The 12,961-nt window shown below is 37.9% G+C and overlaps 1 protein-coding gene across 1 annotated transcript; it reads left to right on the forward strand.

The window, feature by feature from the left end:
- The first annotated feature begins 357 nt into the window (after positions 1-357).
- Positions 358-5,069, forward strand: desi1a (desumoylating isopeptidase 1a). Its single transcript, XM_077620056.1, has 6 exons — positions 358-521; positions 799-820; positions 1,160-1,229; positions 1,879-1,988; positions 2,865-2,987; positions 3,476-5,069. The coding sequence occupies exons 1-6, from the start codon at positions 434-436 to the stop codon at positions 3,564-3,566; spliced, it is 504 nt and encodes a 167-aa protein (XP_077476182.1). The 5' UTR covers positions 358-433; the 3' UTR covers positions 3,567-5,069.
- Positions 5,070-12,961: the final 7,892 nt, after the last annotated feature.

The following is a 12,961-nucleotide window of genomic DNA, read 5'->3' on the forward strand; positions in this document are numbered from 1 at the left end:
TGGTCATAAACCGTTACAACAATCGTGTGCCACTTCAAGCTAAAATTCAGTCAAAAGTGAATAAAACAATTTACACTCAATGTTAAAAATTCTAATAAAAAACGTTTATTTGCGACATACTACATTAGCAGTCCTATGAGCAAATTATTCACCGCAGAAATGTTTAAAGCGCGCTTAAAAGTAGTCGGAGTTTGTATACTTAAATCGTCAAGTCTTTTTTCATACAAAGCATGTACAGTTTCTTTCAAAATAAATGTTAAGTTCCCAAGTTATCTTTCGAGTATTTAGTAGGACGTTGTTTTATTTTGAAGATAACTATAACGGAAGTTATTGGTATAAAGAATGACATCATTTTTTAAGGCCCGCCCACTCAGTCAGTTGTGAGTGACTCGATTGATTTTTATCGTAGACAGGGAACATCGAAAATATTACTATGGACAATTCCACAAGATATAATGTACAGTTATATATTTACGATCTATCGAGGGGAATGGCACGCAACCTCAGTCCTATCATGCTGGGTGAGTACAGACCACCAAATGAGATGTTGCCTCAGGCCTCACCAGCATCATAACACCGGGGTCCTATAATGAAAAATCGTTTATTTGTCATATTTCGTCATCAACGTCGAATTACGTAAGTAAATAATGTGTTAAATACGATGCACGCTGCGACGTCGTTAGTGAAATTTCACGGGGATTCAAAGCACTGATGCTACTGGTATTTGCTTTATATTTTCTGACAGCTTTTTTCCCTATCTTGTTTACGTTTCAAACTCGTTTTCTTTGTTTTCAACAGGAAAGCAACTGGATGGGATATGGTATGGACACCAAATTCTTTCCATCTTACTGAAAATGCTTAGTCACTTCAAGTTTGCTTCTCAGCTATTGCAGTGGTTAGCCTTTGAGCTGATATAAACTTTTTATAACACATGATGTAAAACTTGCCTGTGGCGGTATTGACTAAAAACCATACATAATTGTTCCAGTCCATTCTAGATGAAGACTTACCACATTCAAATGAGTCAATGAGGGCGTCAACGCCGTCAATTTCAATAAAACATGTTCCATCACAGCCAGTCATCACAGTCTAAATGAATTTGACAAATTATGTTGTCATCTGTCAGTTAATAACTACAGTGCATGTTTTTATTTTTAAGGCATACAGCAATAGTGGCTTATGGGGATGAGTTCTTTTTTGGAGGAGAAGGAATCTCCAGTTGCTCACCTGTAAGTACGTTTTCCCTATACAGTGCTACCTCTACTTACAAAATTAATTGGTTCCAGAACTTAACTTAAGTTTATTCAATCTTTTTCTAAACCGCTTTATCCTCACTAGGGTTGCGGGGGGTGCTGGAGCCTATCCCAGCTGACTTTGGGCCAGACGACCGCAGGGCACAAGCAGACGGACAACCATTCACACTCACACCCATACCTAGGGGCAATTTAGAGTGTCCAATCAGCCTACCATACATGTCTTTGGAATGTGGGAGGAAACCAGAGTACCTGGAGAAAAGCCACGCAGGCCCGTGGAGAACATGCAAACTCCACACAGGTGGACCGACCTGGATACGCTTAAATCATACAACCAATTAATATCAAGAGTCTTGTATTCAAGTCAACTGAGAATAGCAAGCAAAACGTATAATTCATGATATAGACAACATGATTTGTTCCAATAGCAACATTAATTCATTTATTATTAATTTTTTGATAACTTAATATTTGGCGGTCCTAAATCTCAAAACTACTAAGATATCAAAGATATCTTTACGTTTCATTTCTCTACATAGTTAGTATGAAATTTCCCCTATTAGCGATCAGATTGTTTTTGGTCCATTACAATTTTGGTAAGTTTACACTGTTCTTTGTTTTTCAGGGTGGGACAATGCTGGGACCACCAGACACAGTTGTGGAGCTCGGTGAGACTGAAGTCTCAGAGGAAATCTTCATGGAATATCTTTCGTCCCTAGGAGAAAGCACTTACAGGTGTCCTGTGAATCTCTTCATACAATCATATTTATTTTTACACAACCTCTAAGTACCGTATTTTCACAACTATACAGCGCATCGTAATTGTAGCCGCAGTGTCAGTAACGAGTGCTATTTCTGTATTTTAAACACACAAAGGACGCACCGTTTTTATAGACGCAGCCAGGCATGGCAAAACATACCAGCTTAAACATGCATGCTACACCCACACGCTAAAAACGAGTTTTTAAAAAGGCAACGGAAGCAAAACTGAGTTCGGTTGTACTTTATTTAGCCATTTTACAATGTACTCACGTCATCATCGCCCACAAATCCATCGAAGTCCTCATTTTCTGTGTCCGAATTGAACAATTGTCCAAATGAGTCATCAAAAACGCTGAGTTTTATACGTTCGTCCAGGCGGCCACAATCCATTCGCAAATAGTAGCTAGCTAGTAGCTAGCGTAACTATTCCAAGGCTGTCTTCCATGCTTCGTAAAGCTGTGTTGATGCCGATCGCCAGGCCACAATCCATTGAGTGTATTGACAAAAGAACGATATATCCCAGCAGTCACTGCGCTATACTTTTTCTACGGGAAAATAGTAGAGTTGGAGGCTGTTTGCCGTAGTTGTCCTATCGACTGATTTATTTGATTTTATAGTGATAACAATTTAAGTATTGGTCTATTTATAAAGTGCACTGTCTATTTTGGAGAAAATTTAAGACTTTTATGTGCGCCTTATAGTCGTGAAAATACGGTAGTTTATTTAATCTAGCTGTTTTAGTCCTTGAGGATACAGTATTGAGTTATATGTTAAAATAAGTCAATTTGTTTGCTAGTGCACTGACTTGTAATATCCATTCATTTATAATTCTTTCATCATGTTTTTCAGAGGTGACAGGTATCGTCTGTTTGAGCACAATTGCAACACATTCACCAATGAGGTTGCTCAGTTCCTAACAGGCATGCCCATCCCTTCCTACATTACTGACCTCCCGTCTGAAATCCTTTCCACGTGAGTTTAACCTAGTTCTTTCAATCAAGTTACTCTGACATGACTCTGTCATTACAAAGTTGCACTTCATTAAAATATTTTTACAAAAAACACTTAGCATAGTGGATAGTTATGACATTTTTTTAATAGACTTCATTTGATCCGTCAGCTAACCAATTTGCTTGTAAAAGCAAACAAAAAGGTCTGAATTTTGTGATGGAAGCATTAATTAGTAATTAATGCATTGTAACTGTATGTTACAATTATTGGTAGTTTCAAGCAAGCATACAATATCAAGTTTTGAAACAGGTGTCTTTTACGGTAAGGCATATAAACGTCATCTTTCAGTTTGGTTTTCGCTTCAAAAACACGTCTTTCATAATTCCGCCATGTGAATGAGGTTCAAATAAGTATTGAGTCTATTCAGAAGTAAAACTACTCAAGACATTATTCCGTAATTGTGCAAGGATTCTATTGAAGGAACCAATGAATTCTGCTTTTATCACCAGACCATTTGGCCAGATTTTGCGGCCCATTCTGGACTCCATCCACATCGCCCCCCCTGGTGGCAATGTCATCAACGGAGGGAGAAACATCTAAACAGAAGAAGAAATGCATTTATGGGCTAGCTTCCATTGTAGTCAAAGAGCAGTCAACAACGCACATTTTGATAGATTCTTATTTTCACTTCTTCCTTCCCCTTCAAGTATATTACTTCACTTTAGACTTAAGATCTCATCCCATTGGCCTCGAAACTGAGAGGTTGCCCTAATCTTAAGTGCCAGAAAAGTTGGGACTAGTGCCACGAAAAAGAAGCATTTCAAAATCAAACTACCATATTTTTTGGACTATAAATTGAACCCAAGTATAATTTTCAGAAAAAATGCACAAAAGTAAGTTGCCCTGGAGTAAAATCACATTTTGGGGGGATTTTATTTCTTTTGGTAAGCCCTTCTCTGTTGAATTTATAAGTCACAAGCGATTCTTTGGGTCCACCACTTCTTTAAGTGCCCTCTTGTGGTTCAGTGTAAAAATAACATGTTTGATGATATAATAATGGGTGAAGAATTTCACACATGTAAATCACACTGGAGTATATTTTGCACCCCCGGTAAACTTATAAGAAAAAAAACTTAAGTTATAGTCCGGAAAATACGTTATACATTTTTTACTTTGTAATCCTGCTGGGATATACTAAGTCAGGCCAGGTGAGTAGCCAATCTTCTTCACCAGGGACTGTCAGATGCTTAAGAATCCTAGTAGTTTTCCTAGTGAAGTGGCCACAATTTTTTTCCATCATGCATGCAGGATCTTAGTATAGATCTGCTGGCTCCCAGTCAGTCTGCAGCACGCGAGCATAAAACTCAAAAGTTTGTAGTGTGAAATTAGAATGTATTTTGTCACTCCGGTTCTCTCTTGAGGCTGTGTAGGTGTGCACAAAAATTTTGATCTTTATATATCCAAATTGGAATACTGACTATTATGAGTGACTTTCATTTAATAGCTGCAATTGATTTTTATGGCGGATTTTATTCACCAAACTGCTATGCTCTAATAAGTATCATGTTTTTCAAGCCATTTAATTCTTAGTGTCATTGTTGTGAGACTCTTGCCGCTGACTTCACTGGAACATATTTAATATATATCTTTAATATATTGTTTTCGGAATACAGACTTTTATTTAAATTTAATTCTTTTTATTGTCAATCACTTTTAATTTACAATATTTCTTTAGTTGCATTTCCATTACAGATCCTTTTGTACAGTCAAACCAGCATTTGCCATTGTATGTTTTCATTCCATTTCTTACACCGCTGTTTACAATGTAAGCATATGAATGAATCTACAGCCACTCCAAAAAACTTACAATGGCGCTGAGCAACTTTATGTTGCAGTATTTAGTTTGAAATATCTCGTACAGTCATCCAAACCCTTATATACTCGAGTGTTTGCGTGTGCGTGTGTTGCACTTCAAATCTGTGCCTTCATTTCCCCTCTGCTTTGCTAAACTTGACATGTCCGATACCTATAACTTTTTTTTCCGTACATGCACAGACCAGATGAGTATAAAAGCTGTTAGAGAACTGTTAAATGAGGGTTTCTTAGTACAGTGGTACCTCGACATACGATCTTAATCCGTTCCGGGACTGAGCTCGTATGACAAGTTTCTCGTAACTCGAGGTAACGTTTCCCATTGAAATGAATGGGAAACAAATTAATTCGTTCCAACTCTCTGAAAAAAACACCAAAAACAGGATATTGGATTGAAAAAAATGTTTTATTTCTTATAATTCGCCATATATTGACAAAGTAATAAATAACGAGTGGTTTAATATAAATAAAGTGTTTAATCTAACTAAAATTGGGCGGATTTCGCCGAGGGGAGAGAGAGACGCACAAAAGGGGCGGGGGGCTTCGGTTTGTTTTCAACAAGACGCACTCGTAAACAGAACAAACACTCCACCCTCACGTTCGCTATCCATGGGCTGTTTGCTGTCGTACTATTCCCTTCAAAATATTCCGAAAATGATGCACACAAATGTCCTCACAATCGGAGAACGCACGACCACTTGCCAACGAGTCTTTTATCAGCGATCGCCCCGCTGCTCATGAGAGCTTCTGGGGCGCTGGCTAGCGGCTCATTTTAGCTTGTAGCATCTGTGTTCGCATCCCCTCGAACGGCGACTATGATAGAGTTGCTACCGGGGATGCTGTTGCGAGCCAGTGCCCCCGATGTTCTTATGAGCAGCCAACGAGCAGAGTCTTTTATCAGCGATCGCCCCGCTGCTCATGAGAGCTTCGGGGGCGCTGGCTAGCGGCTCATTTTAGCTTGTAGCATCTGTGTTCGCATCCCCTCGAACGGCGACTATGATAGAGTTGCTACCGGGGATGCTGTTGCGAGCACGAGTATACTTCATTACCCAGAAAGCCCTCTTTTCCCCGCGCATGGGCGTTGTGCGTTTCCTGGTCTGAATAGCTCATCCGGTGCTCGTAAATATTGTTATACGTACACGAAAGATATGCAAAAAAAAATGCCATGGCCACCTGGCTTGGTCGCATAACGAAATTTTGACCGCATCACGGGCGAATTATTCGATCGAAATTTCCCCCGTAAGACGAGCATTCCGTATGACGAACGGTCGTATGACGAGGTACCACTGTACTCATTTGTTAGTCTGGCACACGAGCCACATAAAAAGTACAATGAAAGTCAGTCTTGTCTTCTTTGGTGTGGGCTAAATTTCAAAATTGATACAGGCACAGATTGAATCTGGAAGAGATGATGTGACATAAATGCAATGTGACTGCCCATTTTTTTTAATTTGTAGACAACCATTTGATGTTGTCGTATTAAATGAGCACAGCGGTGACAGATAGGAAAAATGTCCAAGAGTATGTGGTGTATTGGCTTGTACAGTACAGTAATCCCTCGAATATCGCTGTTAATGTAGACCAGACATGGCCACGATAATCAAAAAAGTAGTGTCACCCCTATAATAATTTTTTTTCAGTGCTGACTCCTAGTGGCAAGAGTGGCCTCCACTTACGAGTTTCAGCATGGATTTTCACATTTTTATGAACTTTAATTTTTTTTTTTCTTCATAATTAATAGCGGAAAAAATCACAAAGTAGTGAATTCGTGATAAGTGAAGATGCGACAATCGAGGGATTACTCTACTTGTTTTTGAAATAACCAATGCTAAAGTCTGTTAGATTTGCAGCACTTGATCTGCCATGCACTCAGTTTGAACAATTCCTTCCAGATATCAAGGCTATTGCAAATGTATTCAATATCAATGTGTTTAGTTGTGCCTTAACCCAAAAGAAAGTCAAATTTGACAGTTTTACACAAAACTACAAAAAAATGGGCTTGACAAAATTGCCTACAGTTAAACATGGTGGAGATTTGATGATTTGGGATTGTTTTGCTGCACTGGATGCCTTAGCAGTGTGCACGGAGTCACAAAATCTGGAGATTCAAAAATCTTTCAGAAAACTGAGTCTGTCAGAGGTCGGATGCTCCAGCAGAACAAAGACCCTAAACATACCTCAAATAGCACCAAGAAATGATGTAGACAAAGCGCTGGAGAGTTTGGAAGTGGCCATTGAATCCCAATGAACACCTCTGGAGAGATCTCAAATTTGCTTTTGCAAGGAGGGGTCCTTGAAGTCTGAGAGACCTGCAGACGTTCACAAAATAATTTGTTCAAAATTCCATCAGAGAGGTGCAAAAAACTTGTTGATCGCGATTGCCTTCAGTTATTTATTCCTAAGGGTGCTATCAAATATTGAATTGATTTTGTCAGCCCATTTTTATCAAATTTTGTTCAAAATGGTGTGAGCTTTTGCTTTTATCTTCAGATATATTGTTTTTCCATGCACATCCAAGAATTAAAAACATTGATACTGAAAAATTGTAATTACATTCATTTCTAAGAGAAATGGGGTACATTCTGCAAAAATTGTAGGCGTGCCAATAATTTCGTCCATTTCGTCTAATTTTGTCTTTTCGTCTTTTTTTTAATTTGAAAAGTTTGTTTCAATGAGGATCAGATTGACTTGCCATGTGTCTTGACCTGGCTTGTCAGGTTATTCATGTGTAGAAACCATATTAAAACACAAATACTCTTAGTTTGTAACCCCAGCCAACTGTGATGCTACCACAGAAAATGGGATGAGACTGAATTTGTGGAGAACAAACAATAAATTAAATTATCAGGTTAAATAGCATTGTTTAGGCAATTTGAAGAATGAACATGCAAGTAAACAAGACTGTTTCAACCAATGTTATTTCTCTACATAAGAAAATTAAAATTATGAAAATATAAAAATAGTTAACCGCTACCCTGCCCCGGAGTACTTTCAAATTATTGTGAAACATCCTTCTGCTACCTAAGTAACTGACAGGTTAACCAGGTCACTGAAATGTATTACTGAACAAATATTTTGTGATTTATCATTGTAAGTGTCTTTTTATCTTTTAATTTTTAAAGGATAAAAAGATGCCTTTATTAAATTTTAATAAACACATTTATAGTTGGCTATTTCTCTCATCTTAATGCATGTTGTTATAATTGTTTATGTGGTTTGTTTTTGTTACTTCACCTATGCATAAAGCCATCGAATATATAACTTGGAAATCCCTAGTGGGAATTTTTGGGTCACTTTTTTTAACATTAATAATATAATAAGTTCAAGTTATTATGTAATTCATACAAAGGCTGGTGCATCTTTTCTTTTGGTTATACATTAACTTCATAAAGCAATCTAACTGGTAACTCAGAGAATGATAAGCACATACCACTATAATGGAATAATCCAATGTGACATCTAATGATTTCAGGAGAACCATTTACAAATCTCTTGAATATTTTTTGAATTAAAAAAAAAACTAAAATACAATAGAAAAGAAACTGCCTGTGAATAAGCACTGGTGTCTTGATTTAGCGCCACTGACATGTACTCAGTGCGCAAGTACTATATCTTTTTAAGAGAGCGTGTCAATTATGTGCAGATTTTCACTACTGATGCAGATCTCCATCACTATATCATTTTTTAGGTAACGAACATTGTAGATGTATACTATAATTATCAGCTACAACAACAATGATACTATAACACCTACCACTAACCAAAAGACTACTATGTATAGCATAAAATATAAATAATACTATATAGTCAATTACTGAAAAGTTTAAATTAAGAATGACATTTAGAATTTAGTACCAGCTAATGTGTCCTATATATGCCTTGCAGTGGTGTGCCATCAGGGCCTTCAAGGCCTTCTCTGCTGGCCTAAGAAATATCTGAATCACAGACGGATGTTAGTTAGATTTTGTCCATGAATACTTATTAAATAATTCCAAATTGTCTTTTAGCTTCCTTTCATTGCTTTCCCCCTGGTTGCACAGCTTCCAGATGTGTGTTTTCATATTGAAGCATTTAACCAATCACATTTCAGCCATTATTTGTTGCCAGGGTCAGAAATCTGCCTCAAGGCCTTCACAATCAGTTCTGCAGGCTCTGCTGCATTAAACAAGCGTCGATAAGACTGTTGCTTTAACCAATCAGAATTCGATTTGGTGACACCAAGGCCTTCTCGCAGGCGTAGGGATACGTCATTGCCTTCTCGCAGACGTAGGGATACGTCATTGTCTTCTCGCAGGCGTAGGGATACGTCATCGCTTTCACCAACTATGATTGGCTAGTGATAGAGTGGACTAGCCAGAGCTACCAAACTGTATCTGGAGTGAGCTGCACAAGCAAATACTATATTGTTGTGTTGATTTAATAGCGGTTTTGTCAACCCACAATGACTGAAAGAGGAGAAGAAATGGATTTGTTTGCAGAATTACTGTCAAAGCCATTTTCAAGACGGACTTTTCAAGAAAAAAAAAGGTGGACATCATTAAGAAAGGTCGGACAACTCCAAAGCAAGCAAGCCTGTCACAACCGGGAACGAACATTTTCAGCACTAAATTGAATAAAAACGTATGCCAGAAATATGACAGGACAGGACAGGCTCCACTTTCAGCATTAGCCTCGATGGCGATAGAAAAGGAGGATGGATATTGTGTATAGGTAAAAAGAATTTTTGGTGAGTAAAATATGGCTATATTCCATGATAATATTTCAATTGTATGAGGTTATTATTGATGATTTTTTATGTGTCGCAGCTGTAGCTGCAGTAGAGGTTTTATAGCCATAAAATAGTTATTGAGGGTTGGATTGATTCCGTCAGCGATAGAAAAGGAGGATGGATATTGTGTGCAGGTAAAAATGATTTTTGGTGAGTAAAATATGGCTATATTCCTAAATAATATTTCAATTGTATGAGGTTATTATTGATGATTTTTTTATGTGTCGCAGCTGTAGCTGCAGTAGAGGTTTTATAGCCATAAAATAGTTATTGAGGATTGGATTGATTCCGTCAGCGATAGAAAAGGAGGAAAGTAAGGAGGATGGATATTGTGTGCAGGTAAAAACATTTTTTGGTGAGTAAAATATGGCTATATTCCTAAATATTTCAATTGTATGAGGTTATTATTGATGATTTTTTGTGTCGCAGTTGTAACTGCAGTAGAGGTTTTATAGCCATAAAATAGTTTTTGAGCGTTGGATTGAAGGCATCGCTAGGAAATTCACGGACCGCCACTGATGCCTTGCAATATATATACTAGATGTCTAATATCACTGCAGTTCTTAAAGCAACCGCAGAGAGACAGTGTTTCTCTCTGGTTTGGGGGCTTAACTGTACTGGCTTTATAATTCTTTTTTTTTTGAAGGAAAAGACTTGCCCATGTTATGCAAATAGTTGGAAATCAGGCGTTGTTAACTGGTTTCAGATCTGTTTCACTCTTAATGGTGAGGGCGTAGATAATAAATAAATAAAAATAGACTTATAAGAACTTAAAATATGTTAGTGGGTTGCTGAATCAGCTCAGTGCAACTGAATGAGTCAACATGATATATTAAAAAAAGTAGTTTCAATTTTATTATTTAAGTAGATGTCTATTTACTGACTTAACTCCACCAGTAGAATAAAAAGTACTCTGCAATCTCCTTCAGTACAAAATTAAAAATCAACATCTCTGCTGTATTGCAGAAATAAATAAACAGCAATATAGTTAAAATTTCTAATTTTCTCGTGCATTAACTCCAGCATGACCAGTGCTTGCTTAGAGACTCCTTAACTGTGTTCATTAAGTCATTTGTCATCCCTCCAGCAATCAATCAGACTACCAAACTATACATTAATGCATTATACAATAGAGGGTTTGTTCTATAGCGAACTGCATCTTTGACCTTCTGGTTCCAATGCCAAGTCCTTATGAATCGAGCTTTTACTGCCCTTGAGCGATAAGTGTCACACCATCCCACTGGATGGTGTAATTTTACTTGAGGCTTAAAACATCCTCAACATGGTGACTAGAAATTATTAAATCCTCATCCTATAACATTTTTTAGATGAGAACTAGAGTACAAATTCACTAGTAATAGAGATGCTTTAAGAAAATAGAGGAAACTAGGAAGAATATTGACCGACATAATGGAAATATATATTGTTTGTTGATGATTTTTTTTTATAATTTACATTATTATGATTGGTATTCTTCATATTTTTTATATTATTTAGATTCATACCTCACAATCATCACATCTTTCCTCATTTTACAACCCTGGTGCCTTTCTCTTTTGGTGTCACCATTAACACAAAAGGAAAAATGTTGTTGACTATTTATTATGTTGACTACTTATTTATTTATGACTTATTTCTTTATTATTTATGTATTATTTATTTGTCTGTTTGTCATTGTTATTGTGGACTTTGTGGTGAGGCTCTAAATCTCATTGTACTTGTATAATGACAATAAAAGCATTCATTTCAATTCAATTCAAAAACCCTGACTTACCTGCTGTAATATCTTGTCTGACCTCCTGTAGGATAACATTTGATTTCAGAAGCATTTTTGGGTAGAGCTCTGAAATGTACCTTTCCACTTTTTGGTCAATTTAATTTGTAGGTTCTGCTTTACCAGAATTTTATTATCAATTTAAGACATGGCTTGAAGGTTAAAACCTTAAAATTTTTATCCCACTTGTGTCATCAATACACAATGCTCTCATTTATTCCTTTTTCATTAGCTCTTACCACAGCATCTTTATAGTGAACTGTATCATTGGAACTTAATGCTTCAATTAGCATTTGATATGCATAATTAAGGGTTTTATGTACCGTTAAGGTTACCCTGGCACTTTAAATATTCAATAATATGCACCATTATGGTTGCCAACTCCCTGAAAAAAACACATTTTATTGGTAGAGCCAGCCTGCTCGATAACCGTCACCTTTTAGTTCTTATTTTTTTGTATGTAATTTTTTTTGTAATTATTTGACTGAAACCTGAATTAAGGGTGGCCCGGTGGAGCGGGTGGTAAGCGCGTCGGCCTCACAGCTCTGGAGTCCTGGGTTCAAATCCAGGTCATGTGCATCTGTGTGGAGTTTGCATGTTCTCCCCGGGCCTGCGTGGGTTTCCTCCTGGTTCTCCGGTTTGTTATGATTGCGCGGCTGCGTCGTGGCGCGGTCGGGGAGATTCGGACCCAGTTGCGGGGAAGCAAGGGGAGGCGAGGCGTGCTGTTCTCATGACAATAGCGTTAATGAGTCAAACGCTTTACAAAATAACAAGAGCTTGTCTATCCCAAAACGTAACAGAACTGGAGTATGGGGAATAATACCTTGTAGCAATGTATGCTGTGACACGTGAGCTGTCACGCAGGAATTTACGCAGTGTCATGCAGGAACGATCCGACACTGACTAACCATTTCCGTGGTACTTAAATACCCACATCAGGAAGTAATCACGGATTGTTTGCAGCTGCTCTGACCTGACGGCAAGCCAGGAGGGACAAACAGGCCGCTCCTGAAACGGTTTCCTCCCACATTCCAAAAACATGCATGTTAGGCTGATTGGACACTCTAAATTGCCCCTAGGTATGGGTGTGAGAGTGCATAGTTGTCCGTCTCCTTGTGCCCTGCGATTGGCTGGCCACCGATTCAGGGTGTCCCCCGCCTCTGCCCCGGAGTCAGCTTGTGTTTTTTTATGGGAGGGTTGGCAACCCTATGCACACGCTATGCATTCTGCTCACAGACACACAATGTGTCATACACAGTGCACAGTGGTGCCTTTCAAATACAAATAGGAAAACATAAATCCACATATTGTTTTGTTGTGTCAGTTTATATAATGAAACTCAGTGTCATGTTGAAATGTAGGCATTTGGGCTGATGATTATTCTTGTCCAGCCATGCTTGCTCAGACATATCCACTGTGAGGGTCACGTGAAATGAGTCAAGTGGTTGCAGCAGCCTCTTTTAGCAAAAATAAATATTCATCCCTGCACCCTTTAACTCTGGATTTCTATATTCTTCCCAAATTGTCTCACCTCTTTTTACTATAGGCTATGTGTTCATTTCCACGAGCATGCTTACCTTC

This window comes from Stigmatopora argus, chromosome 14 (assembly GCF_051989625.1).
Source record: "Stigmatopora argus isolate UIUO_Sarg chromosome 14, RoL_Sarg_1.0, whole genome shotgun sequence".
NCBI classification, from domain to species: Eukaryota; Metazoa; Chordata; class Actinopteri; order Syngnathiformes; family Syngnathidae; genus Stigmatopora; species Stigmatopora argus.

Coding starts and splice junctions, on each gene's coding strand:
- desi1a (XM_077620056.1), top strand. CDS start 434: ATGGACAATTCCACAAGATATAATGTACAGTTATATATTTACGATCTA. Junction 1,989..2,864: donor CTAGGAGAAAGCACTTACAG/GTGTCCTGTGAA, acceptor CATGTTTTTCAG/AGGTGACAGGTATCGTCTGT. Junction 2,988..3,475: donor CCGTCTGAAATCCTTTCCAC/GTGAGTTTAACC, acceptor TTTTATCACCAG/ACCATTTGGCCAGATTTTGC.